Raw genomic sequence first — 27992 nt, forward strand, 5'->3', positions numbered from 1 at the left:
TTTTTTACGTTATTAGACCGGTGTCGGCGTGGGGATGCCAATGCCGCAGTCTTTTTTTTTTAGTGCGTCAAGCTGTGAACCTAGCCTAACAATGTATAACAGGTATAAGGATGAAGCTCATCTCACCATCATCTCAGGATCCGTATCCGCCATTCTTATCCCCCTTCTGTCTTATAGGTATAAGATCTCTACCCCACCTGTGCTGTATATGACTTATAGTGGGATCACTACTTCCTCCTAGAAGATCTGCTGTCCAGTGCTGTGATCCTTGTCAGACTCTTCAGGATCCCCCCCTAGATCTCAGGAGGAGGGAGGAACCCATTGATAGGTCTCTGTTTCCTAGTGAAATCGCCCAGTGTCGCGTCCTTGGTTACCAGGTCGCTTCCTCTGTTGTCAGGTGACGTCACTACCCGCCAGGCATTCCAGTCGATGTCAGACTCCCTCCACCCTGCTCCGTGTAGCCGCGCTGGATTGGTAGGCCTGGCGAGCGTGTAGTGTTGTGTGTGTCCCCGGCTGTGACAGTCCATTCCCGGACATGGGGCTATCTCTGAGCTCGGAGGCTGCGGATGGCGGCAATGAGGGCTACCACGTCCATGGGGTGAGTGCCGGCTGTGTGGGACTCCTGTCTGCACCGGGAAGTTACAGGCTAGACGTAGATGACGTGGTCGGACTACAACTCCCAGCTGTCAGTGCGGACAAGGCATGCTGGGAGTCCTACTTCTAGCTATAGCCTTATAAATAGGAGCTGTGTGCTTTCCTCTGAGATATTTAGCTCTCATCACATGCAGCACTCTATAGTATCCTGTGTGTCACTGGCAGTATGGATTCGGTTACAGCTAAAGCTAGGCATGATGGGAGTTGTAGTTTTTCAACAGCTAGAGGGCAACAGGCTCCTTTTTCTTGCTTTAGATCAGGGATAGGGAACCTTCAGCCCTCCAGCTGTTGCAAAACTACAATTCCCATCATGCCTGGACAGCCGAAGGCTGTCCAGGCATGATGGGAGTTGTAGTTTTGCAACAGCTGGAGGACTGAAGGTTCCGCATTGTTCTCCAGCAGTTGCACAACTACAACTCCCAGCATGCACTTACAGCCTTCTGCCATGGGTGTAGAGGTGTAAATTACTGACCTTAGAGGGGATCGCTCTATAGCGCTTGGCAGGAGCCCTCACTTGTACAACTACTCTCCAAACAGAGACTGGTGGTGGTGCTGGAGCGCCAGCAGATCAGGAGATGAGTATATACTGTATTTTATGCCATACCAAGGTACATTTTTTTTTTTTGTAAGTTCAGAGAATCCCTTTAAGCTCAATAAACCTATTATTGGGACAGCACACTAATTGGCTGAGCAGGACGTCAGGATGCAGGGAGACTGGTAGTCACCGGGCCGACCCAGGTTAAAGTGAATGTACCATCAGGCCCGGGCTGAAGCACTGGAGGCGGACAGACCCTCCCCCAGTAGGTGGAAACCCCTGCTCCTCTATGATACGGCTCCATTTACTGTAATAGAGACGCATCCTAGAGGGTCGGGGGTTTCCTCCCACTGGGGGTGAGTCGGCCCACCTCTGCAAATATGTAAGCACAGTCCCCCTTAGGGTGCCTTCACACCTAGCGACTCACAGAGTAAATTACGCTACGAGTCTGTCAGGTCCTGACAGATCAATTTCACTACATACACGCAGTGGTCTGAACGACTGCAGCGAGTATGTAATTCTGCCGGCCCCTTAACCCCTTCAGCTGCCGCCGGGCTCCCGCTCTGTATACAATACATTACCTGTCCTCGCTGCACGGGGTCCCGGCGTACTGCTCTCCTGCCCGGCCAATCAGTGAAAATTCTGCTGCGAGTATGTAATCCTATTTAAACTGACATTACGAGAATCGCAGCGGATTTTGCTGTGATTTCCTTCTGTGTGAACCCGCCCTAAAACTCCACTGCAGTTGGCTCCAATGTCACCGAGGCGCTAAATTTTAGGGTTAGGCTTATCCCCAAGAGGTTGTCTATGATCACAGACAATTTTATAGCCAATTGCAGTGAAGTTTTAGGGTGGGTTCACACATAACGGAGCATATCGCAGCAAAATCACACGTGCCATTTTTTTGTTTTTGTTTTTTCACGGATCCGCAGTCTGTTCCGTAAAATAGGACCTGTCATAACCTTCTTAGAGAAGATTTCTAGGCCTAGCAATACATAAGTAATCATAAGATCATGTTTCCTACTATATAGGGGGAGATTTATCAAACATGGTGTAAAGTGAAACTGGCTCAGTTGCCCCTAGCAACCAATCCAATTCCACCTTTAATTCCTCACAGGCTCTTTGGAAAATGAAAGGTGGAATCTGATTGGTTGCTAGGGGCAACTGAGCCTGTCTCACTTAACGCCATGTTTGATAAATCTCCCCCATTATGACTATAAAATTCCAGAAAATGTTGTTTACGAGCACTGAAGTCACGAGTAAATCACCTGCTCCCTTGTGGCCATAAGCCTCATGCCTTGCTGCCTGGGATACTATGGAAGAATGAAGCTGCCGCATGTTCTGCTGAGTTCTCCGCACCTGTCAGCAAGATGTGATGGCTTCTGGCCATGCGCAGTGCAGCTCCATTCATTGGAGATTGATGGCGGTCCGAGAAGTCAGATCTTCATCAATCAGATACTTATTACCAATCATAAATCAGATACCTATTACCTATCATTTATCAGTTACTTATGCTGCGTTTACACGGAGCGATAATTCGCCCAATCGATCGTTTAACGATTTTGAAGCAACAATTTTGTTTTTATAACGATCAGCGTTTTGACTTATCGTTAGAAAATTTGTTACAAAAATCGTTATTGCGATCGTTTTAAGATTGCTTAAGCCCATCTCTCACATAGGGTGAATCTGTGAAAGACTGTTTACACGAAGCGATCTGCGAATTTTTAGCGAACGACCAACGACAATTTGAGAACATGTTGAAAGATCAAAATGAACGATTTCTCGCTCGTCGCTTGATCGTGCGCTGTGTTTACGTGGAACGATTATCGCTGAAATGCGATCGTTGGCTCGAAAACTCGAACGGTAATCGTTCCGTGTAAACGCAGCATTAGGGTCCATTTACACAGAAAGATTATCTGCAAGAGATTTGAAGCCAAAGCCAGGAAAGGATTTGAGAAGACGAAAAATCTCAGGCTTTCCTTTATGACCTGATCTGTTTATAGTCTGTTTCTGGCTTTGGCTTCAAATCTTTGGCAGATAATCTTTCTGTGTAAATGGACCCTTATTACCAACTGGTTATAATCTTTGGAATACTCCCCGGGATGGGGGCACTCCAGGTACATGTGATGGGGCATGGATTCTGGGTTCTGGATTCTATATGCAGCTGTATATGGATGTACAATAGGATTCTGTGGCTCTGAGCTGTAATATGGCCGGGGTGCACAGGACATTGACCAGAGGAAACCCGCTCCCACAGGAACAGAGCTGATCTGAAGCTCAGTATGTTCTACCTCTGGTGCCTGCACCAAATAGTCATCTCTAGCTCTACCCCCCTGGACGGGTAAGATGTCAGCCTGTGGGAACTATTGAGTTGCGTTGGATTTGATGTGACAGCGTTCACATGATTGAAATTACTTGAGGATTGGCGGCTGCCGGATTAAGTGACTTGTATATTTTTGACGCCGAATGGAGACAAGTGAAACTCAAGTATGTTAAAAATATGATGTCCTCTATGGCTAAGAAGGAACAGCCTGTTTTAAAGACATTCCTGTGATTTCTGGAATTAAAGGGGTACTCCGGTGAAAATCTTTTTCTTTTAGATCAACTGGTTTCAGAAAGTTATATAGATCTGTAATGTAAGGATCTCCAGTCTTCCAGTACTTATCAGCTGCTGTATGTCCTGCAGGAAGTGGTGTATTCTTTCCAGTCTGACACATTGCTCTCTGCTGCCCCCTCTGTCCATGTCAGGAACTGTCCTGAGCATGAGTTCCTGTCACAGACAGAGGTGGCAGCAGAGAGCACTGTGTCAGACTAGGAAAAATAAACAACTTCCTGCAGGACATACAACAGCTGCTAAGTATTGGAAGACTGAAGATTTTTACATTACAGATCTATATAACTTTCTGAAACCAGTTGATTTTAAAGAAAGTTTTTTGTCGGAGTACCGCTTTAAAGTAATACAGTGTATCTAAGCAGACTAGAGCTCCACAATGATACAAGCTACGGTAAAAGCATCAGCATTCCCTGTATAGCTGTCGGCCACTGATAAGGCCCGCCCACTGGACTCCTAACCCTGATTGGCAATGATTTTTCACTATATTTCCCAATATGCGGCTGCTCAGTAATATAATGCTGGTACATTATCGACCCTAATACTTATAGGGATTGTTTGTACTCATTCTCCCACCCTATCATCCCTCCTAAGCTGCTATTGCTTATACAGCGTCTCCCTAATAAGTTTCAGTAGTAGGCAGGCTGCGATTAATCCGTCACCCCCTCCCACAACACCCACTGCAGATGGCCGCCTGGAGGAGACGGAGGAGGGGGTGAGGAGCAGCTTGCAGATCGGGGCTTATATAAGTGCTCCACTTCTATAACTCAGCATTCTGCTGATCCAGATCTATCAGGGACTGGCTATAAAAGTGTTCCCGCATGGCTCCAGAGAATTGTGAGCTCCATCACATCCAGTCGTGTCTGGACGTGCCGCTTCTCCTGCATTATGTCTGCATGCCTGACTGCTTAGAGAGAGCTCCCCGGCTCATGCGCTTAGTGGCCTGAATGACTTGGTCTGCGGCCCACTGAATACGTTTAAAGGGATGGATTTATATAATGTCCTCAAATTACCAGGAAATAACGCACGCGAAGGAGTTGTTTAAAATAATGTAACCGTGATGATGAAGGAGATTACACCATCAGTGTTCACACAATCTGCCAAAGATTTGAAGCCAAAGCCAGAAGTGGATTTGAAAAGAGGACAAATCTCAGGCTTTCCATTATGACTTGATCTCTGTTTATAGTCTGTTTCTGTCTTTGGCTTCAAATCTTTGGCAGATAATCTGTCAGATAATCTTTCTGTGTAAATGGATCCTTGAGATGCGTTTACACAGAGAGATTTATCTGACAGATCTTTGAAGCCAAAGCCAGAAATGGATTTGAAAAGAGGATAGATCGCAGTCTTTCCTTTATGACCTGTTCCCTGTTTATAGTCTGTTCCTGGCTTTGGCTTCAAAGATCTGTCAGATAAATCTGTCTGTGTAAACACACCAGTAGGGTACTATTACACGGAACGATAATCGGCCGAATCAGATTATCGCTCTGTGTAATAAATACAACGATCAGCCGATGATCGTTGTCATCGGCTGATTGTTGATATAGGTTAGAACCTATAATTGTTGGGCGCCGACCGCGCACCGCTACGTGTAATAGCGGTGCGCGGCCAGCGGCTGACGATATACATTACCTATTCACGCTCCAGGGCTGCTCCTGCGGTCCCCTTCTCCCCAGGTCCTACGCTCTCTAGCTTCAGAACAGCCTGTCCGCTGACAGGCCGCTCAGCCAATCACAGGTCGGGTCCGCCGCAGCCTGTGATTGGCTGAGCGACCTGTCAGCTAGAGGGTGTAGGACCTGGGGAGAAGCGGACCGCAGGAGCAGCCCTGGAGCGTGGATAGGTAAAGTATATAGTTTAAGCAAGGGCTGCAAGTTTATTGGAGAAAATTGTGCAGAGGCTCTAGCACCCTGTAGGGCGCTCCTAGCCTGTATACATCATCAGATATGGTGGGACATGGAGGATACAGGTTCCTTATGGCATTCTGCAGCACATGCGTCGTAACTGAGCCTGTAGCTCCTGCACACTGGTAGATTACTGAATCTGGCATCCCAGCTTGTCCCATAATGGTCACTGGTGATCAATCTGTATAATAGGCCGGCTAAGGAAGTATTGTTGTATGGCAGAGACCTTGCTAGGAAACCCTTGCTGTATAGTATTGTAAAGATGAAAACCTTTTCGGAGCTCCCAATACCATAATGATACATGCCAGGAGCTCGATAACCTGATCAGTTGCACACCATCCTTATATATGGACTGGGCATGGAACGAGGGAGTAAGGTCTAATAATCCTGCTGGAAAATACCAGTTAGAAGGAGTGAGAGACAACACACATGGCTGCAGGATGTCCTGTATATATCACCGATCGGTTAGTCCCTCATATCACTTTTAGGGGTAACAATCTGTTATATGTGATGGCTCGATCGTCACACCAGTAGGGGGCAGTGTGTCATTGCACATCATCACACCGGCAGGGGGCAGGATGTCACTCCACATCATCACACCAACAGGGGGCAGTGTGTCGCTCCTCAGTAAAGGCAGGAATTTGTCGCTATAGATATACAGTTCCAGTCCAGATTTTTCATTCGTGACATCACTTTAAACCAAGTCGGTGGCTGGCTGTCAGTGACAGGATTTCTCTCTGGTGAGCACTTGGACATGGCAGACACATAGATGTAATGAAGGTGCAACCTGTGCCCTGATGCTGGACAAGGGAACGGTGAGCTGCTCGTTCTTGTCAGCCAACCCCTCCTAACAGCTTGGTCAGAACGGCCAAGATGGCGGACAATTCATCAATACGACCATCCTGCTTCTTCTCTCAGCCCAGTGATGAGTCCCCTCCCAAAGTCTGTACACTGCCCAAAAGAAGCCTTTGAGAACCTTTTTAAAAGGACAACATGGGAAGCCTTTTTACTCCCTCTGTGATCATTATTCACGTCATTATTACATATCTACCTGAGATATAACTACATGACAACTTCTGCAGCAATCTGACACCTCTGTCTGGGTGCAATATTATTTTATCACTGATTCATATAGGTTTTTTGGGACCTATAGAAATGTGTAATTCTGTATTCACTGTGTGATCAGACTAGAGCCTTCAGCCTCTCCTTCCTCCATAGCACCAGGGTGGGTCCTGAGCAGATCCTCCTTCAATTGTCTGTCGAGGACCAGTCTAGCAGGATCAGCTTCATCTATCACATGACCGTCCTATCTAGCTCAGTGAACGGCCGAGTGTTGTGCTCATTGATTTCTGTTTGCAGATACAGGGCATAGAACCCCCCTTTGCTCATACCCTTTGCTTTTGGAAGGTACTGTTTGTCCTTACAGAGAATCCAGACTCACAGCCAATGCACCCTGGGAAATCACATGTAAATTCCAGAAGGAGCAAAACTCTCTCTCTCTAACGCCACCTATAGGCAGCTACATTTCCTCCAAGCTTTTATCTTGGATATACACTGGGCTTTCTTTCATCCTAATCTAACTATCCCGGATATAGTCTACATATGTAACCTATGGATGTCGTCTGAAACCCAAAGTCCACCAAGGCTGGTGCAGAGTCTTATCCAGGAGAAGATGCAAGAGGAACAGGAAATATAAAGGAAGGACGTTATTCTTCTTCTCAAGAAGCTGCTTTAAAACTGTGTGTGTTTCCAGCCAATGCCTGGCATCAGACAGACCATAGAGTTATAACACGAGTTTTCCAGTCAGGGACGTCGGGTTAGAGTGTTGGGCGTGACACGTCTCGCTGCTGGCGTGGCTCTTGACAAACAAGTAAAATTGTGTCTCCTCCCTTGTAAATGAGTCTGTGAAAGGTTACACACAGCGCTGGGATGTACAGTATTTTAACTCTTTTTGACCTGGCAGATCAATAGTCTGATATATTATATTATACATCGCCTTGGTGTTTTAATATCAGCTTAAGAAATAATATATGTAGGGGAGTGTAATAAAGTATAAAGTATGTGTCTGTAAATAGTACCAGTTAGCACGGCTACACACTGAGCAAATAAAGTAGTTACACGCACGGAGTTGCACTATAGTGTAAGCACATCCAGACCAGTAGATAACACACTCGGCTCACCTAGTTGGTCGTGCCATGTTGTGGGTACACCATCATTACGGACTTATCACATAATAAAGCTCAATGTCTGTTGGTGTTTATAAGGAGCCTTGGTGTCAGGAGTAGGTCAGTTGTATTGTTATGGAGAATAGGCAGCAATTAGAGACCTGCCAAAAGTTTTGGTCAGTCATGATCTTAGTGCTAAGACCCCCTTTAATAGCTAGAACATGAAGGAAGAAGTGGTTATGGTGCCCTAGTGGTTTTTGTAGCCGGAGAGCCACAGTTTGTATTTCGGAGAGAAGAGATGCTCCTGCAGGTTTCAAACTTTTATTGATTGTGCGGAGTATGAACTTAGATGTGAACCTACCCTAACTGTTTGCTGAAGGAATTAGTATTAGTACAGTCATACACAATTCTCTCAATAATCTAATCGCTAGTAAATAGTCACTGATCACTACTTGAATAATCACCTATAGTTATCAGTCCTTCTGCAGTAACAGAGAGACCAGGACAGAATACAGGAGTGGGGGTGTGGCTTAGCTAGTGCTATGTGAGGGAGGGAGTTTGGGCTGTGTACATGTAAGCTGTGAACCTGTCTGTGCTCTCTGTGAATAGAAGATATATCAAATCTTCCCTCGGGTCTTGGCAGTGGCGGTAGTGTGCAGTGTAACCCTTTAATTTCTGTGCTGCTGCTGGCTTCTTCATTTCCGCTCACATAGCATAGTGCATCATTGACTCCTTTTTCCCACATGTGCCGTCTGTAGTAGTGTACTATAAATCGCCCACTATGTTGTAACTGGTCAGACAAGTAATGTAAGGAAGTCTCTCTGTGTGTACTACTGGCAAATAGTCCGCCTCTGATTCCACCCCATGAAATGGAGAGAATAGCTGTGCACTATGTAGGGGGCTCTTTTAGGAGCTCAATAACAGCAGCGAGAGAACACTTAAGTCACCGTGTCCCCACTCTGAAGGGTTAATGTAACAAAACCTTGTAGATTTTTAAAAAATCTTAAAAAAAAAAACAGACACACTTTACTGGATCCAAGCTTCTAAACCAGATCTAAGGCAAAAAAGGGCTTTAGCAATGATGGGAATAAAAGGGTTTCCCGTTCTTACATACTGGGTAATCTCTGTATGATGAACATAGGAAAGCATTTGTTCCTTGTAAATCAAATATTGCAGCACACATTGTGGACAGATAAGTTACTGGCAGGTATTATACCAGGTCACTAGCAGCTGGGACACATTTCTGGCCTGGATCCCATTGACAATTCTTTTTTGTTGAAGAATAGTCAAAAAATAACCCGATCCCAGAGGATCACAGCATATAAATGATAAACAAGTGCTTGATTCTCCTGCAGCGCCGCCACAGGGGAAATAAGGCATTACATGGACAGGACTCCTAGGAGATGTAGTGTCCCATTTACCCCATCTCCAAACTGTGATTGACATTCATCTCTGGATCAAAGTGTGCAGAAAAAAAAAAGGATTATACATAAAAAAAAAAAAATGATGCTGCAATAAATGTCATGCACCCAAGTTACCTGGTGATATCTCATACATTTACATCTCCCTTCATGCTTTTACTGCTCAGTTTATAGATATATTTAGTCATAACCGAGAAGGGTACGGCATACAGCCGCCATATTTGGAGACTTGTCTCTTAGTTTTATTACATGGATTTTGTACCTTTTTACAGAGCAATAAAAGAAGACATGTCAGGCCGACGTGATGGGACAGTTAGGGATCCACTGGGAGGATAGGTAAACTACATGGCTTGTATGCAAATCTTGGTTTGTGGAGTTGTCTCTGTGCTATAGTGAGTCTGGAGAGTGTTCTCCTCTACCCACAGATAGCGTTTGACATACCTTTTATACATGGGATCGACTTCTGGAGTCACGACAGCAAATAGTAGCAAGGATTGACAATGTATGCTGCTGCGCCAACGAAATGAATGGTACACTTTAAGGGATTTTCCAGGGCATCTTTATTCATCACCTATTCTTACTCCTGAAACCCCCACTGATCAGCTGACTGCACAGACTGCTGCTCTTAGGGAAAGGGCTGCAGCCCCTTTACTTCCTACCAGACACAGCGCCATACATTTAGTAGTGGCTGTACTTGGTATTGCAGCTCATCCCATTAAAATGAATTAGACGAGCTGCAGTACCCGGTACAGCCACTAGTGAGTGTATGGAGCTGTGTCTAGTGGGAAGCAAAGAGGCTGCAGCACTTACATGAACAGCTGGATTCAGACCCCAGCAATGTGATATTGGAGGCCTATCATGAGAGTAGGCCATTAATAAAAAGAGATTGGGAAGCCCCTTTAAAAAATATTATACATAGATTCTGCATTAAATAAAGTCCTGACGCATTTACTGCCCATTCTGCAGATGATGGCAGTTCTGGAAGTCTTGGCAGGTCCGGCAGCTCCTAGTAATGTGTGACCTTGTTTACTACGAACCCTCAGTAGCCGTCTGCTATCTAGCACCTGCTGTTGAGGACACAGATGTCTCCGCTCTCTGGTCCCGCTCCCGGACTATTTTTAATGTTCTGTGTGTGTTTATATGAGATAAGTCTATAGCTGTGTTGTGTGGCTGTAACTCCTTCCTGTATGTCTGCCGGGTGAGTGCAGTGCTCTCAGCCCTGCCAGTATATCTGCTGGGATGGTACCACACCCTCACTATCTGCTCTACGCACATAACAATTATCACTACCATCACAATGATTCATACACAGTGTATAAAATCAGAGGCGTATGGAGGTAGGGTATGGGCCTGTAGAAGGCTCAGGGTGTCGTACTATGGCACTGAACAGGTCAGTAGTCTGAGAAACACACCCTATTTAAAGGGGTAAAATAAACATGCTGCAGAAGCCTTACGTGTCTGACCTAGTTCTGGAACAACTAAAAATAAAAATCCATTGGTTTTATGTCTTAGTTTTGTATTTCCTGATTTTACTTCCTGGTTGGTCATCACAGCCCTCCCACCCTGCCTACTCCCCTCCCCCTGCACTTCTGCCAGTTTCTCGAAGTAGTTACATAACATCTAATTTCCCTGCAAGTGGCAGCACCTGCAGTATCATTCAACACAAAGCAGCATGCTGCCGTCACACCTCACTGTCCCTAAATATCCTAATAAATGTATATATGTATCTGTGTGTATGACAGGGAGATGTACTCTGTAGGGGCTGGTTAGAGATGCTTACAATTTTTTTTTTTTTTTTAAATAACGGACAACCCTTTTAATAACTGAAAGGAGCGACACCACTGCTCATGTCGGGTACTGCAGGGCTGTCTAAGCTTAGAGGATCCTTAGATAATAACTGATTAAGTATCACATGGGGCCTTAATATGAAGCAGCTCTGGCTTATTGTGAGTGGTGCTGGGCTAACAGGCTGCAGAATTACAATTTTATTAGACAAAACATCTCCTAGGAGTTATCCAGGCCTAGAAAAATATGGCCGCGTTCTTCCAGAAACAGCAGCTCTCCTATCCTGGGTTTGTGTGTGCATTTGAAGCTTAGTTCTGTTAAAGTGAATGGAGCTGAACTGAAATACCACACACAACCTAGGGGTAGGGGTTGGTGCTGTTTTGGGAAGAAAGTAGCAAAATATTTGTTTTACTATATGTTGCAAATTTTGAATTATCTTTTTTTTTTCTAGGTACAAGAGAATTCTCCTGCACAAAAGGCGGGGCTTGAGCCATTCTTCGATTTTATTATTGCAATTGGACATTCCCGGCTGGTAGGTGATTCTCCTTACTGATACTTTAATATATCTTTTATTAATGGATAAGGTATGAATATGTACGTATCACTGTCCTCTCCGCTGTGGTTGTATTCGTTTAGAGAATATCACTTATGTTGTGCCAACATATGCCAGCTGTGTACGTAAGGAACCCCTTGGTATATGTCTGCATCATAGAAATATACATCTATTATGGAGTCTGCAGCAAGAATCCACAATAATTCCACTATATACTGTATTTTTTTGTTTTATAAGGATCTGTCCACACGTACAGGCTCGCAGTGTAAATCTCGCTGCGAGTCTGTCAGGTCCTGGCAGTTCCCTGTCACTACACTGTCATGCTCTCCCGCCCAGCTAATCAGTGGCTGCAGCTGGGCAACACCCTGATTGGCCGGGCGGGAGAGCAGGACGCTGGGACCCCGTGCAGCGAGGACAGGTAACGTATATACAGACACAGCGGGGCGGGAGCCGAAGGGGTTAAGGGGCCGGCAGAATTACATACACGCAGTGGTCGTTCAGACCGCTGCGAGTATGTAGTGACAGGGAACTGCCGGGACCTGACAGACTCGCAGCGAGATTTACGCTGCGAGTCTGTATGTGTGGACAAACCCTTAGAAGCACTTTTTAGTAAAAATATATCTTGCTAAAAAGTGCCTGCGTCTTATAGGCCAGAAACCCGGTGGCCTGTCAGTGTAAGACCGACCTGACTGCTTCCCTGATGTTCAGACAAAGCACTGATTTAGTATTGTGCCTGACTCCTGGGTGAACTGTGCAGCGACCAATACCCGTACAGTCCTCTCCCTTCCTATACCGGCCACTGATCAGTGAAATCAGTGCTAGGCAGGAGATGACTCTGAAGGTGATGTTAATTACATCCAGATTCTTAGATGTAAAAGCCCCATAGCAACGTACCAAGAACAGGTGCTGAAGGACCTGCAGGACCTTCTGTCATGTCACAGTCATGTGATTAGTCACATGACTGTGAGGAGTGTACAGATACTGTAGGTAGGGACAGTCTGTAATTAAATTTGTTTGTTTGTGTCTGTATATATGTAGCAGAGCTTTTTGTGTATAGTGATGTAGCAGAGGTGAGTGTATATTGATGTAGTAGCACTGTGTGTGTCTGGGTATATTTATGTATCAGAGCTCAGTGTGTGTGTATGTATGTATGTATGTATATATGTATGTAGCTAGCAGAGCTGTTTGTGTATGGTAATGTAGCAGAGGTGTGTTTGTCTGTATATTGATATAGTAGCACTGTGTGGGTATATTTATGTAGCAGAGCTGAGTGTGTATTGTGAGTGCAGCAGAGCTGTGTATGTGTGGGTATAATGTAATGTCATGGAGAGTGTTAAAGTGGATGTGTCATTTAGAGAAAGTTTGACTCCTTCACTGCCCCTTTCACCACCAAGAAAGTTTAATTAGCACAATTCCCCCCCCCCCCCCTGTTTATAGTCGTCTAAACCAGGGGTGCCTCTTATAGTCAGGTGCGCCACATTCACACAACCTATCTTTTGTATTAATCATAACCGTTGTTGCAATCTGCAACAACGGCTGTGATGAATTCAAAAGATACATTGCGTTGAAAATTAATGGGATCCCGGCCGGCTTGTATACATAGTATACGCTCCAGGCCAGGATCCCTAGCAGCCGTAGCAAAAACTGACATGTGCACACAATGGAGAGTGCAGCTCCGGCCGCACTTTCAATTGTGTGCAATGGTGAATTGGGATGCGCTCTCATCCCAATTCAATAGAAATTAACTTCATCCGGCCGTTCTGTGACACGGCCTGGTCACAGAACGGCTGGTGTCATACTGAGTGTGAACGTGAACGTGCATAGTGTATATAGACTATAGCAGCAAAAAAGTATGTTTAATGGGTAGGGGTAAATAACATCAAATTCTACTGCCTAGGGTTTTCAAGGTTTAGTAAAGGTTTTTCTAATCTAGGAAGGGATCCCATATGGTCTTTGTCACTGCTTAGCCATAATACGGCCACATGCTGCATTATATTGCAAATTTGTGATTATATTTATATATTTATTATTATTAATATTATTATTACCAGTATTTCCTGATTTTCTGTGTAAACCAGCAAGCTGCACAGTAGGTATCGGCACCAGGGTGTCCTGACTGATATACATAATAACCACTATGCTTTAATGACACTAATTCTCTGTGATTTCACGTACCTATAATCCGCCCAAGAGACTAATTGTTGGGCACACACGGCTGGCACAGAGCACGCCGATGAGGATTTGGCAGCAGCGCACTGAACAACTTGGCACTGACCGCGGCTTGTGTGCACATATTTCTGGAGCTGTTATTATGGATATAAACAAGAGGGGGAACAAGAGGCTTTTTGATATCCTAGGAAAAGTTTCCTCTTTATCTTCCATCAGTGTGAAGACATAACATTTATGGTGTAGCTGTGTCCTCTTGCATCATGATCACAGCTCTACCCGGATCATGGGTGCAGCTGAGTATAGTAAATTCTCAGATTGGGGTCTCCAACCTGTCGCCGTTGGAGAAGCCACAATTCCCTAAGCTTGATGGGAGTTGTCATATATGGACATGGAGAGAAAGGAGCTGCTGCACCTCACACCTATGGCTGACACTAATGCCTATTGGCTACATTTAAGAACCAACGCCAGGATGTTGGTATATAATCTGATTAAACCATATTGCCTCATGTACCACGTGCAGGTCCCTATATTAACGTGCACATGAGTCCCTATATTAAAGGGGTAGTCCACCAAAAAATTTTTTCTTTCAAATCAACTGCTGCCATGAAGTGCCAGAGATTTGTAATTTACTTCTATTAAAAAATCTCAAGCCTTCCAGTACTTATCAGCTGCTGTATGCCCAACAGGAAGTTGTATTATTTCCAGTCTAGAGAGCAGGAGAGGTTTTCTATGGGGATTTGCTACTGCTCTGGACAGTTCCTGACATGGACAGAGGTGGCAGCAGAGAGCACTGTGTCAGACTGGAAAGAAAACACCACTTCCTGCTGGACACACAGCAGCTGATAAGTACTGGAAGACTTAAGATTTTTTAATAGAAGTGAATTACAAATCTCTGGCACTTTATAGCACCAGTTGATTTGAAAGAATTTTTTTTTGGGTGGACTACCCCTTTAACTCCACACTGTGTCGGTCAGCGACCGCCAACCCCGCAAGCGAACACAAGCAGGGAAGGGAGGCCACGGAATGGCTCTGCAACCCCAATGTCACAGGACCAAACCCCAAGGGCCCCCCCAAATCCAGTAGACGCCACCGGTGGAGAAAGCTGCCACCAAGCAACACAAGTGTGAACAAGGTCAAACCACTCACCACTGCACCGGAGGTAGAATGGGAGAAATAGGAGGTACTTACCATGTGTGTATAGGTGCTTCCTGATAATTGGAGTCACATAGGTCTTACCAGGAGGAGTGCTAGCCACTCAGAAAAGGGAGAAAAGTAAAATACAGACATGGAGAGAAAGGAGCTACTGCACCTCACACCTATGGCTGATCCTAAAATCAACACTGTGTTGGTCAGCGACCGCCAACCCCCCAAAGTGAACGCAAGGGAGGCCACGGAATGGGCCTGCAACCCCTCTGGATGCAACCCCAAGGGCCCCCCTAAACCCAGTAGGCGTGGCCAAACGGAGAACAAGGTCAAACCACTCACCACTGCACCGAATGAGAGAAATAGGAGGTTGATGGGAGTTCCTGGTTGTTCCAGTTCCAGACCACTACTCTACACAACAGTAGTGCCCTGTTTGTCTAAGTAGAATGAAAGGGTAGGCACTAAAATATATTTATCTGCTGAAAACAGGATGCCCCTTTAAGTTATGGTATATGATTTTCTCGCCGCTCTGATGGCCAGACAGGAAATATCTGCGTCATTCTGTAAATGAGCGTTTCCATTTTTTTTTCAGAACAAAGAGAACAGCATGTTCAAAGATCTCCTGAAGGCCAACATGGAGAAACCTGTGAAGCTGGAGGTGTACAACACCAAGACGATGAAAGTGCGAGAGGTGGAGGTGACCCCCAGCAACATGTGGGGAGGCCAGGGACTTCTGGGGGCCAGTGTCCGATTCTGCAGCTTCCAAGGAGCTAATGAACATGTGTGGCATGTGCTGGTATGTAATACATCAATACTTTCTGATTAAAACCTACTTGTCCACTATCCACATAATAGGGGACAGGTAAGAGATCGCAGGGGGCTGACCTCCATGCCCCCCAGCGATCTCCCGATCCTTTAGTTTGAATAACGCCTTAGTTCGGTTTCGTGACCCGTGGCTCTATCAGTCGAAGGAGCCGGGGGCTGATCTGGAGATAGGGGAAAGTAGGTCTTATTTGGAAACCGACTTTCAAGAAGCACTCCACCCTTTTTTTCCCCCTCTGATATGGTTTTCCCAATGCCTCCTACATTTCCAATGATGGTTTTGCAGAGACAAAGGTGGCGGAGTCTCATCACTGCATTTTCCAAGTGCAGCAAGTGATTTATCAGTGACATAGCACTTCTGCCCCTTACTCCCACTGTACAGTCTTATAAGAGCTACAGCATTAGCGTGTGTCCTTGTGATGTGTCTCTCTATCAGCTCTTACACACAGGAGAGTAGGTGGTATCAGATTGCATCTCATAGGACACACTAGAGTAGCTGAGGAGAGAACATTCTTAGTGCACATATGTTTATACTGTTGCAGAAATGTCAAGATTTTGATGATTTTTTTTAAACTCTTTAGGATGTTGAACCAAATTCACCTGCAGCACTGGCTGGTCTACAGGCTCATACGGATTATATTGTGGGATCGGATCAGATTTTGCAAGAGGTATATATACATAGTGATTGAATAATGTGAATGTGTCAGTCATGCCTATCTAGATCAACTGAAGTTATTTATTGTGTCCAGTTTCTTATGCAGTTTTTGCTGATCAGTGTGTACACTATTATATGGCCACTCTCCATCCCATGATCTCCTTCATTTTCCATCTACATACTCACACCGAATCTTTCTTCCTTTTATCTTCTAGTCAGAAGATTTCTATGCTTTGATAGAGTCCCACGAAGGGAAACCATTGAAGCTCTTGGTCTATAACACAGAGACAGATTCGTGCCGAGAGGTGTATGTAACCCCTAATGGAGCGTGGGGTGGTGAAGGAAGGTATATAAAAGCATATACAGTGCGCATCAATATAACGCCTTGAATAGCGTCTACGTACGTGTGATACTTTTGGATCATGTGATTTAATCGCTGGTCGTAAATATGGACTTATGTGTATGGAGCATTGTCTGCAGGCTGCTTGTTCAATGTAAATGTTCATGATGTCTGTCGCTGTGCTTTTTTGTCCTTCCAGCTTGGGATGCGGTATTGGATATGGATACTTACATCGCATTCCCTCCCAGCCTGTTACCCCAACCAAAAATTATGAGATAAAGCCCCCTTCGCCTTTACCACCTCAGGAACCGGCTTTACCTCCAACCAATGGCTATAGTGAGGTATGATGCATATTGTGTAAATGAAATGTTATACATGATCCCATTTTTTTTTTTTTTACTTTTGTACTAGTTCTAATATTAGGATTATAACTTATTAAAAACTTTGTTTGGAATCTTTAGTGCTGCCTCCTTAATATAACCCCCCCTTCCCTTTGGTCTTCATCAGCAGCAGTTCAGTGCTTAGTGTAACCCCTTGCTTGCCATGTTGCTGCTGTTTTTTTTTGTTGTGCTCACATAGCACCTTGCAACACCAGTGCATCAGTAATTCCTTCTCCCCATATACCCTCTATTGTATTTTACAATAAATTATCCCCCAATACAATCCAGTGCAGCTCCCCTAGAACTATGCCATGGCACAGTGCTGTGCTGTGATGTACCAGACAAATAAGGGAAAGGAAGTACCTATGTATGCACTGCTGGTAAATAACCCGGTTCTGTTGCTTTCCCCTGAAAAAGAAAGAGAGAATGAGAAGTAGCTGTGTACCATGGAGGGGACTGTCAGGCACTCTCTCTTTAATTAACCAGAACTGAGAGTGGCTACAAATAGCATTTTTCTGTCTGTCCCTTTGTCTCTTTCTAGAGGATATGAATAGTCATTGATTTTAATAAAAACTGTAATGCTTCATTTCACCTGTGGGAGTGCTGCAGGAAAAATGAACACCTGCCACAAGGTTCTCACTCCTTTGAAGTATCAGCAGCAGAACCAACTAGGATTAGCTGATCATTGAGGTAGCTTCCTTACAGTCCGGGATTGTTCAATACGGACAGGCATTTATGTGGAGAATAGCTTTATTATGAGCATGAAGCATTGTCTATAAAAGACACTGCCACACTTAAATTACCAAGGGAACATTAGGTTACCCCACCATCTCAACATCTATAATAATCCATCATTTCCTACAATTCTATATTTTTATGGATATTGTCAGTTCAAACAATGTCCTTCCGTTTAACAGCCAATGTGATTCCTAACAAAAATGTCCCCTTACCCAGAAAGACAGCTCTTAAGTCTTGGCCTCTAGGTTTCTTCCTTTCAGACTGCTGCACACTGCCTGTTGTTATGGGAAATCTGTCTCTAGTAATAGAGATTAGCAGTTGGGTCGGGGAACCTAATAATTAAACTTAGGTAGAGAGTTCCCACAGTCCTAGGCTTTTTAAGAATAAATAAACAAAGTGGAGGGACTGTGGTGAAAATGCTATAATACGTATTATAGCATTTTCACCACAGTCCCTCCACTTTGTTTATTTATTCTAGTAATAGAGAGACCAGAACTAAACACAGTTAGTGGGGATGGCTTATCTATGCAGGATGGGGGGGAGATCCTGGGTCTGCAATACCTGCAATCTGTGAGCCTGACTACCTTTTCTTATAGAGGGTCCATAATGTTAATGAAAAGAGACAGAACCTGTTGAATGTAGCGTATGAAGTGCAGGAGAGCATAGAAAGATTTGTCCAGCTATACCAGTGGGAATGGAGAGTTTTTGGATTAGGCCTAGTTTCTGCCACACATTCTTCCATGGTGAATATATGAAGGACTTCTTGGAGCCAATCCATAACCTTGGGAGTGATGGTCGATTTCCATTTCCATGGTATAACGGTCAGTGCTGCCAATAGGAGAATAGAAGTTAAGTCTTTTTTTTTATGTCCTTTAGTTTAGCTGGGAGAAGAGATAAAAGTACAATGGAGGCTCATTCAATAAACCAAGACCAGTGATTGTTTGAATTGTATCCAACACTTGAGACCGGTGCACCTTTATAGGTGGACAAACCCATCAGATAGGGGTCAAGGTGCCTTACGCTGCCCCACTCCTCCAATACACAATCCCCCCTCCCTCTTGTCATCACCATCAGCAGTTCAGTGCTTAGTGTAACCCCTTGCTTGCTGTGCATATTCCTAATGTTATATCTCGTTTATATTCTGTTTCAGGCTCCTCTTTTGGCCCCAGACACCCACACAGACCAGGCTGCGGACCCTGTCCATATGGCAGAGATGCAGACACTAAATGCTCCTGTTCATCCTGGAGAAGCTGCACTGGTTCTTCCCCCGCCTGTACAGAGGGTGGTAAATCCAGGTAAGAAAATGGATTCATTGTTATTGTGGAGAGTTCCATTGTCATTGGAGAAGCAATGACATTGTAACACCATCTTAGAAGGGATTCTCTTCGTCTTACTTGACCACAGTCCCAGGATCTCAAGGGTTTCTCCTGGCCTGCTTTCTAGTTAAATCGACAACTTGTTTTCTTCATTAGGATTTCCAGACAGTTCTAACATTTTGGCGCCTGAGATTCCAGATCTTACCAAACTGCTGGATGTGGAATCACCGCCTGTCCTGAATGTTACGCCGGATCTTCCCACTGGCACAGACAAGATCCTGACAGCCGAGGAGCTGAATGCCTATATTGGTATGTGCAATATGTGACTAGCTGACAGGGCAGATTCATGGGGAGCTTGCCCCCTCTTTTTTTGTCTTCTCCTTCTGACTGCATCACAGCTATGCCTAAATATAAAGTACTCACCTATCTACACTATAGGTTGATGGGTGTAGGTGTGACCACTGGGACCCTGGCCGATCATGAGAAGGGAGGTTCTTTGTTCCCTAGGTGAATAGAGCAGCAGTGTATATTCTTGACCCATAGCTCCATTTACTTGGTATGGTACTTCTGCTACTGCTAGCGCTGTACTATGCTCAGAATGCCATAGACAGTGAATGGAGCAGTGGCCAAGCCTATGCCTTGCCACTCCATTCACTGGAGGATGAGGGATGTCTGCACTCAAGATCAGTGGGATTCGCAATGGTTGGACGGACCACCACCCATCAGCTAGCTGTGTGGATAGGTAATTTTTATGTTCTAATGGCTTACCATAGTTCAGCTGCATAGAGACTAGATAGAATAGTGAGGACAGGCCTGGACAGATCGTAGCAAGGTCTAGGAACCAGCAGTCACACACTATAGCCAGATATGCTCAAACATGTCACGGTAAATACATGGGGTTTATGCTGTTTTACTGTAATTACATATTTTGCTGTGTGAATATCATAAAACCACATGCTATAGTGCTGTAGGGGGGAGCTCGGTGCCGCTTGCTTAGTACCGTACATTAGTGCAGCCTAAAGATTTTGTCCCATGCACTTGCCTGGCCATGAGGGGAGGCCTCCCATATCCCCAGTAGACATAGCTGTCCATACACCTTTTCCAAGTAGTCTCAGCAGGCCCCCTGTTCTTGGCCAACCTCCCTAAATCTATAGATGTAACAGTAAGCTGCCCTCATATACACTGCAAGACCACCCCATACTACTTATAACTAGGTTGCAATGGTTTTAGGTTAAATTCCCAGCTCTTGTGTGTCACCCCACCAGCTTTTCATTCATTGCTATGGAGAACTTTTGTCTAGTCTTCACAAAGGAAATGAAAATGTCTGGCAGAAATATTGCATCCTCCCTGCTGGTTCCCTTCCCGGTGTTCAGCAGGAGACCGAGATCACACGCTCCCTCCTGCATCTATTGCCAAGTAGCAGCCTTAATATGTTTGCATCAGAGCACAGATGGAAGCACAGCGAACCAATAGAGAGATACCCAGTGAAAAATAAGATGCACCACACACACACTGTAACAATTGGAATTACACTCACCTGGAGTGGCTGTGCTTAAGTGCTTGTAAATGTATAGAATGGAGCAGTTGCAGCTCGATCAGCTTCCCAGCCTGATCCAGGAAGAGGATTAGGGATATCACGATACCAGAATATTCAGTTAGATACCAATACTAACTTTTTTTATTTTATTCCTCAAGGGTGTATTCACACGTACAGGATCTGCAGCAGATTTATTGCTGTGTCCAGTTCTTTAGATCAAATCTGCTGCGGTACGGTGTGTGTGAAGCTACCACAATACTAATTTCATACTTATTATAGGATTAAAAAAAACACAATGGTACGTGCAAGAAAAGTAATAGGCTAGGCACTGCCTCCCCGTATCTCCAGCGGGTGTTGGGTGAATGCGGTACGGCCCGGATAATCCAGGATGTGTTGCTCACTATACAGCACTAAGGTGGTGCTCTGCCCGAGTACAATTCAATTAGAGCAGCAAAAAGACGAGAAGGCGATCACTCACCATACAAGTGCTGGATTTATTGTTTCATCACCATAATAGGTTATGGTTATTTGGTACTGTCACTTTAAACATACCGCCATGTTCATATCTGTAAGGTACGCAAGGTATATAACCATGACTTGCCCACGTCATTACGTACTACGAGGCCAGTGGAAGCGTGCAAACGCGAAACGATCGTAGCCTTAGTGGGACGCACAAAGCATGACTGCCTGTAACCTATTATGGTGATGAAACAATAAATCCAGCACTTGTATGGTGAGTGATCGCCTTCTCGTCTTTTTGCTGCTTCAATTTAAAAAAAAACACACCCCAGACTGTTTTAACCGCGTAATAAATCTGTTATTTATATTTTTCAGGTCTGTACTATTAGGGTACTATTACACGGAACGATAATCGGTCGATTATCGCTCCGTGTAATAAAGACAACGATCATCAGATGATCGTTGATATAGGTTTGAACCTATAATTGCCGGGCACCGACCACGCATCGCTACGTGTAATAGCGGTGCGCGGCCGGCGACTGATGATTTACATTACCTATCCAGGCTGCAGGGCTCCTCTTGCAGTCTTCTTCTTTCCGGGTCCCGCTCGCTTCAGCTTCAGAGCGGCCTGTCTCAGCTGAGACAGGCCGCTTTAAAGCTGAAGCACGCGGAACCCGTGGAGAAGACTGCAAGAGGAGCCCTGCAGCCTGGACAGGTAATGTATAAAGTAAAAGCAAGGGCTTCAAGGACATCGGTAACGATGTCCCTGCAGCCCTTGTTAAATGATAATCGGGCAGTGTAATAGGCCCAGTAAACGAGCGCTGATCTAGCAGATTGGCGCTTGTTTACAGTTATTATTATCAGGCCTTCATCGGCCAGTGTAATAGTACCCTTACAGTGATACAATTTATGGACCTTTTTTTTTTTTTTGTACTGCCTAAAAAAATTAAAAAAAACTTTAAAAATAAAATAAATGAACTTAAAATTACCCTATTCTGACTCCTACAACGGTTTTAGCTTTTGGCCTGTAAGGGTCATTTTTTGCGCTGTGATTAGTAGTTTTGATTAGTACCATGTTTGTATATATGTCACTTTTTGAGTACTTTTTTATTTAAAAAAAAAACACGGATGTGATGTAACCAAAAATCTGCTAATTTGGACTTTGGATTTTGTTTTTTTGCACTCATGCTGTTTACTGTGCAAGATTGGGAATTGAATATCTCAGCCTGATATCACCCTTAGGGCCCTATTACACCAACAGATTATCTGACAGATTTTTTTTGAGCCAAAGCCAGGAATGGACTATAAACTGAGAACAGGTAATAAAGGAAAGACTGAGATTTCTCCTCTTTTCAAATCCATTCCTGGTTTTGGCTTAAAAAAATCTGTCAGATAATCTGTTGGTGTAATAGGGCCCAAACGGTAGATTCACACACACCGCATCCGCAGCGGATAACATGCTGCGAATTCGCAGCAAAATCTGCTGCGGATCCCTTGCCTGCCATTTTCAATGAAAATACATACTCGCAGCGAGATTGACATCCCTCTGCGAGTATGTAAGTGACAGCCATGTTAACCCCCCCCCACCGCCGGAGCATACATTACCTGCTCCAGCTTGCTTTACGGCTCCTGGCATCCAATCAATGACTGGGCGGGGCAGCAGGCGGGGTTGAACAGGTACAGTATGCTCCTTGCAGCGTGATGTCAATCCCGCTGCGAGAATGTATTCTAATTGAAAATGGCAGGCTAGGGACCCGCAGCGGATTTCACAGCAAAATTCGGTGTGTGTGTGTGTGCTGTGAGCTCCACAACCTTTTAATTCTGGTAACATGGTTACTAGAGGATGGACACCCACCATTAAATTCTAGAACACCCCTTTAAAGTGTACTTGAACTTTCATACAAGTGACATGTCAAAAGTTGTGATTGATCGAGGCCTGGCTGCTGAGACCCTAACCAATCACTAGAATGAAGGAACAGCATTGATCTGCTGAGCCCTTTGTCCCTTCATTTCTGCTCAGTTTTCTATATAAATAATACAGACCCCATGACAGTAGGAATACATAGAGATTGTCTCGGCATCCGTGCACTCACAGAACAGGGAAAGCTCCCACCCTTTGTTATAGCAATAGGAGGTCTTAGCACCCAGACTCCACTGATCACAATGGGGGAGATTTATCAAACATGGTGTAAAGTGAAACTGGCTCAGTTGCCCCTAGCAACCAATCAGATTCCACTTTTTTCCTCACAGACTCTGTGGAATCTGATTGGTTGCTAGGGGCAACTGAGCCAGTTTCACTTTACGCCATGTTTGATAAATCTCCCCCAATATCTGTTGTTGTCCATGTGCTGAAACCCCCAACAACCTAGAACAAAGGGTGGGAGCTTTGTCTCTGCATGGAGTATGAATGTAGAGCTATATCTGTTTAGTATTGTAGTCTCCATGATTCCCGGGGGCTGACATCCTATCTATTTACCTTCTACCAGAACAAGTCCAGCTGTCAGAAGGACCACCCCTTGACATCCCACCCCTCGACATCCCGGTGTCACACGCTGTCCTGGATCACGCACTTGCTGAACAGAACTCTTTGATCTCCTTTGAGGATCTGGTGAGCAACACGCCAGAAGTCACTCCGGCCAGCGAGTCCCTGGCTGAGGTGGACAGTGCTGACGTCTCCACAGTAAATGACAAGGAAATCACGGAGGATTCTTCCACCGAACCGGCTGACGAAATGGAAGAGTAGGACGTAAAAGACGATTTGGTCTCGCCGATCAAAGAGATGCAAAATGCACGTCAGCTAACCAAAAATGGTTCAAGTTTTTATTATTATTATTTTTTTAATTTTAAGCAAAGCTACAAGCTTTTTATGCAAATGATATGGAGTAACATTTTACCTAAATATATGTTTTGTGGAGCCCTGGAATATTTGTAAGCCTCACGGACTGTATGTTTAATGTCACACAACATTATGTTGCCAAAGTTTGCACAACTGGACGGTTCCTTTAGGGCATGGCATCCAACCTGTGGTTATACGGCTGATGTAAAGCTACTACTGACTGTCAGTGCATGCTGGAAGTAGTAGTTGCATATCAATGTCATAGGATGGAGGCTGCTGATTTAGAGGGTAAGGAATAACAGAGTAAAAATATCTGATATTTGAGAGATTCTAGAATCCCACAACCCATAGCCAGGTTTGGTTCCTGTTGTAGCTGCAGATAATATTTTGCACTAGTGGCACCTTGGCATGGCATTCAAGGGGAAAATGTTTTATTTCAAATTAGCTGGTGTGAGAAAGTTATAAAAATGTGTAATTTACTTCTGCTTAAAGCTTAAGTCTTCCGGTACTTATCAGCTGCTGTTTGTCCTGCAGAAAGTGGTATAAACTTTCCAGTCTGACATGTGCTTTCTGCTGCCATCTCTTTCCGTGTCCAGATAAGTAAATGTTTACTATGAGGATTTGCTACAGTTCCTGACACGGACAGAGGTGGCAGCAGAGAGCACTGTGCCAGACCACTACCTGCAGGACATACAGTAGCCAATAAGTACTGGAAGACTTGAGATTTTTAAATAATAATACAAATCTATAATAATTTACAAATCTATATAACTTTCTGACACCAGTTGATTTGAAATAAGAAAAAAAGTTTGCTGGAGTACCCCTTTAAGGGTATGTTCTCACCTGCATTGGTTTGTTTCTGTTCATCTGCTTCATCGTTGGAGCAGAAGAATGTAAATACTGTTCCAGGGGTCGGCAATGCTGTCATATCAGTCATCCAGCGTATACCTGCAGGACCAGAAGCTAAACCCTCATGGCTGGGTACACATCACCGTCATATATCAGATGGTAAGAGCACAAGATTACGGTTCCTAGAATAGACGGCATGAGTATTTCCTGTGGCTACAAATATTGGTCAGATGTATATGAGTGTCTGTAACCTGTGATTTGAATAGAAATTACAGTCTTATGCTTTATGGGAGATAATATGTTCATTTTGATTCTTTTGTTATACTTTAATGGGTTATCCAGGCACAGAAAAGCATGGTCATTTTATTCCAGAGACAGTACAATGAATGGAGTGCACACGTGTGACCACCTATCCATTCGGACCTCAGACCCCCATTCTCTGGCGATCCCATGGAACCCCTAGCCATCATACACGTATCCCCTACACTGTAGACAGGGCATCAGTGTTGCAGATGGGACATCCCTTTTAATCAATAAATCATCTGGGTTTTATAATATAACGGTGTGTTAATAATTGTAATATATTTAAGACAAGACTTTTTTTTTTTAAATAATAGAAAGCGCATAGAAACTTTTACAATGAAACTCTAGAGACCTTGTAATAGTATTAATAGCACAAAGAGATAAAGTGCCTCTACCCAGGACTGTAGGACTTTCAGATGGTCGTATAGGTTCCGTAGATATTTCATGGTTTCTAGCGTTGGTTTATTACACTAAATGTATCATTGTTTAGGTAGAATGGGTTTATGGTTGTGTTTTTAGTTACTTTTTTATCCATTGAAAACCAATAATGGTGTTGGTACATGGTATAATGGTATCCTAGGTCATGCAGGCTGGTGGTATGTAGTGACATTAACGCCTTGTGTGTATGTTCAAATATTCATTACAGTAATGTTGCGGGAATAGATTTTTGGAGCACTCATTTTTTTTATGCCTGGCAATGTCTTTCTAATCATATGTACTGTGCTAGCTGTGACCTATGGTATATGTGGTACATTTATTTAAAGGGACACTAAATTTATAAAAATATGCTAAAAAAAAAATATATATATTTTCTCTGTTTTAATCAATGTTGAGAAATAATAAATCTACTATTTTTCCCAGGTGATCGACCATCATCCCCCGTCTTCTAGCTAAGCTCAGGTCAAAGCTTTCTCTATCTGTAAAACACCTAGATGGAAGGCTAAAGGTGCCCATGCACATTAAAGGGTTTATTAGAAGAATACAGCTGCTTTCTTCCAGAAACAGTGTCATTTTTGTCCTCAGTTTGTGTATAGTATTGCTGGTCTGTTCTATTGCAGTGAATAGAGTTGTAATACCACACACAACCTGAGCACATGGTGGCGCTGTTTTGGAAGAAAGTAGCTGTGTTTTTCTAATCCTGAAGTTGCTGACTATCTCAGTCAATGTAATTATTTTCTTGGAGAAATTTAGCAACAAATCATAGTTTGGCCCTGTTTTACATTTTTAGCCAGTAGTTTCATTCAGGGCAGATATATTGTTTAGGGGCGACCTTACAAGAAAGATTGGCCTGATTTAGTAATAATGTCTTAAAGCAAATCACCCTTTAACTTTGGTAGTGAAACCGCCGCCACAGTTACAAGGATTACAATAAAAGCATGTCTAAAGATGTTTTTTGGGGTTGTGCAAGGGTCAAGGAGGTGTGGTCTAGGGTCTGTTATGCTGCAATCCATGCCCTATTACAACTTGATAGACAGGGCTTTGCTTACAAACCTTGCTATAATCCCACAAATGTGCCATTCCCATTGTATCAGGGCTCAGTGCTGTAAGCAGAGCCCTGCCTGTCTATCAAGCTGCAGGAGGGCAGAGATTAGGCGCACAGAGGCATTGCAGCGGTACAGCAGACCACTCCTCCTTGTCACTTGCACAGCCCATAAAACAATGTTTTTTGGCAAAACAAGGACACTGCTAAAAAAGGTATGATGGGTATTATAATCTTTGAATGATCGGCTCAGCCGAGTGTTCATGTGTTCTAAATAAAAAGAGAGTAGAGATGCTCGAGTCCGATCGGTGGCTGCAGAAGTTGCATGCTTATGGCTGTATCCATGTTTTCCAGGCAGCCACCGGTAATCAAATACAGCACGCTCAGGTCCAGATGGACCCAAGCGTGCTTAAGATTCACTAATCTCTAGAGGAGAGTAATCTACTGCCTACTGCTGTCTACTCCAATAGCGGCTTATCTCTTCAAGAACAAAGGGATGGGGTAGTTGAAATTCAACAGGTCTGATCCTCCTCTCTCCACCAGTTTTATCTGCCCCCATACACATCAGACACTTGGACAGGCCTCCCGCATTTTGCAGGTTTCGCCAACTTTTTTTTTGTATTTTCAGCAGCTTTAAGAGTAAGACAAACTTAGATTAGATAGTGTAAAATGCTCCGGATTTATCATAGTTGCTGATGTGGCCTGATCAAGCTAACATTGTTGATGGTTTTTTTTCTATTTGAGGTATTTTTTAGAGCTGCGAAGTTCAGGATGGGGTGGCAGAATACCATCTGCTATATGTAGTCATTCTTGAAAACTTACATAAGTGACTTTCCTCCATTGAGGCCTATGGGTGGTGTTTTTATGAATATTCCTATTTTCATGTAATGGCTATAAGTAATCTTCAATATCAGATTCCTCATCTAACTATTTTTATAGTGGAAAGGTATGGACGATGGGAATTCAGAAACTTTGGTGCCAGTTTTCTTGCTGCTAGCCTCTATTTTTATGGACTGCTGCATTATGTACCATGTGTATAATAAGATTACTGAAGAAAAAGATGGTTTTTATAGTGAGTATAATATCCTGAAGAAGAAATGCCAGTGCTTCCTCTTGTAATGGGAATATTCCCATGATTTGGGCTTTGTAAACTTTAATGGAAAGCTCGTCTGAAATAAAAAAAAAAAATGGACTTCACAGTGTCTTTGTCTTCATTGCATGTACATTGTGCAATTGTAACTCATTAGATGAACCCTAAGGTGCCTCATTGTGGTCACTGATCACCAGGAATAGGAATAAGCAAATTTACTAGGCTCTGCGTTCGGCTTGTAAGCCGGCTGCCT

At 44.0% G+C, this 27992-nt stretch overlaps 2 protein-coding genes across 4 annotated transcripts in view; one reads left to right on the forward strand and one right to left on the reverse strand.

The window, feature by feature from the left end:
• TTC21A (tetratricopeptide repeat domain 21A) overlaps positions 1-690 on the reverse strand; it is a 34101-nt gene extending 33411 nt beyond the window's left edge. The window contains exon 1 of one of the 2 annotated variants that reach the window (XM_069958847.1): positions 127-688. In XM_069958847.1, coding sequence (XP_069814948.1) covers positions 127-153 — 27 coding nt within the window. In that variant the 5' untranslated portion in view covers positions 154-688. Of the gene's footprint in view, positions 1-126 lie in introns of both variants that reach the window. The other variant, XM_069958848.1, reaches the window with a different exon arrangement.
• GORASP1 (golgi reassembly stacking protein 1) lies at positions 406-27841 on the forward strand. 2 transcript variants are annotated; one of them, XM_069958850.1, is made up of 9 exons: positions 406-598; positions 11521-11601; positions 15527-15730; positions 16338-16424; positions 16627-16757; positions 16951-17092; positions 19020-19164; positions 19342-19494; positions 23668-27841. In XM_069958850.1, exons 1-9 carry the CDS (start codon positions 536-538, stop codon positions 23922-23924), a joined length of 1263 nt encoding a protein of 420 aa, XP_069814951.1. In that variant the 5' UTR covers positions 406-535; the 3' UTR covers positions 23925-27841. The 2 variants fall into 2 exon arrangements, with proteins under 2 accessions (XP_069814951.1, XP_069814952.1); XM_069958851.1 differs by having other exon boundaries at positions 407-474.
• Positions 27842-27992: the final 151 nt, after the last annotated feature.

The sequence above is a fragment of the Dendropsophus ebraccatus genome, chromosome 2 (assembly GCF_027789765.1).
Source record: "Dendropsophus ebraccatus isolate aDenEbr1 chromosome 2, aDenEbr1.pat, whole genome shotgun sequence".
Classification (NCBI taxonomy): domain Eukaryota; kingdom Metazoa; phylum Chordata; class Amphibia; order Anura; family Hylidae; genus Dendropsophus; species Dendropsophus ebraccatus.

Excerpts from the sequence above, each read along its gene's own strand:
- GORASP1 (XM_069958850.1), top strand. The coding sequence starts at position 536 with ATGGGGCTATCTCTGAGCTCGGAGGCTGCGGATGGCGGCAATGAGGGC. Across the intron at positions 19,165-19,341 it reads ACAGAGGGTGGTAAATCCAG|GATTTCCAGACAGTTCTAAC; the intron begins GTAAGAAAATGG and ends TTTCTTCATTAG. Across the intron at positions 19,495-23,667 it reads GGAGCTGAATGCCTATATTG|AACAAGTCCAGCTGTCAGAA; the intron begins GTATGTGCAATA and ends ACCTTCTACCAG.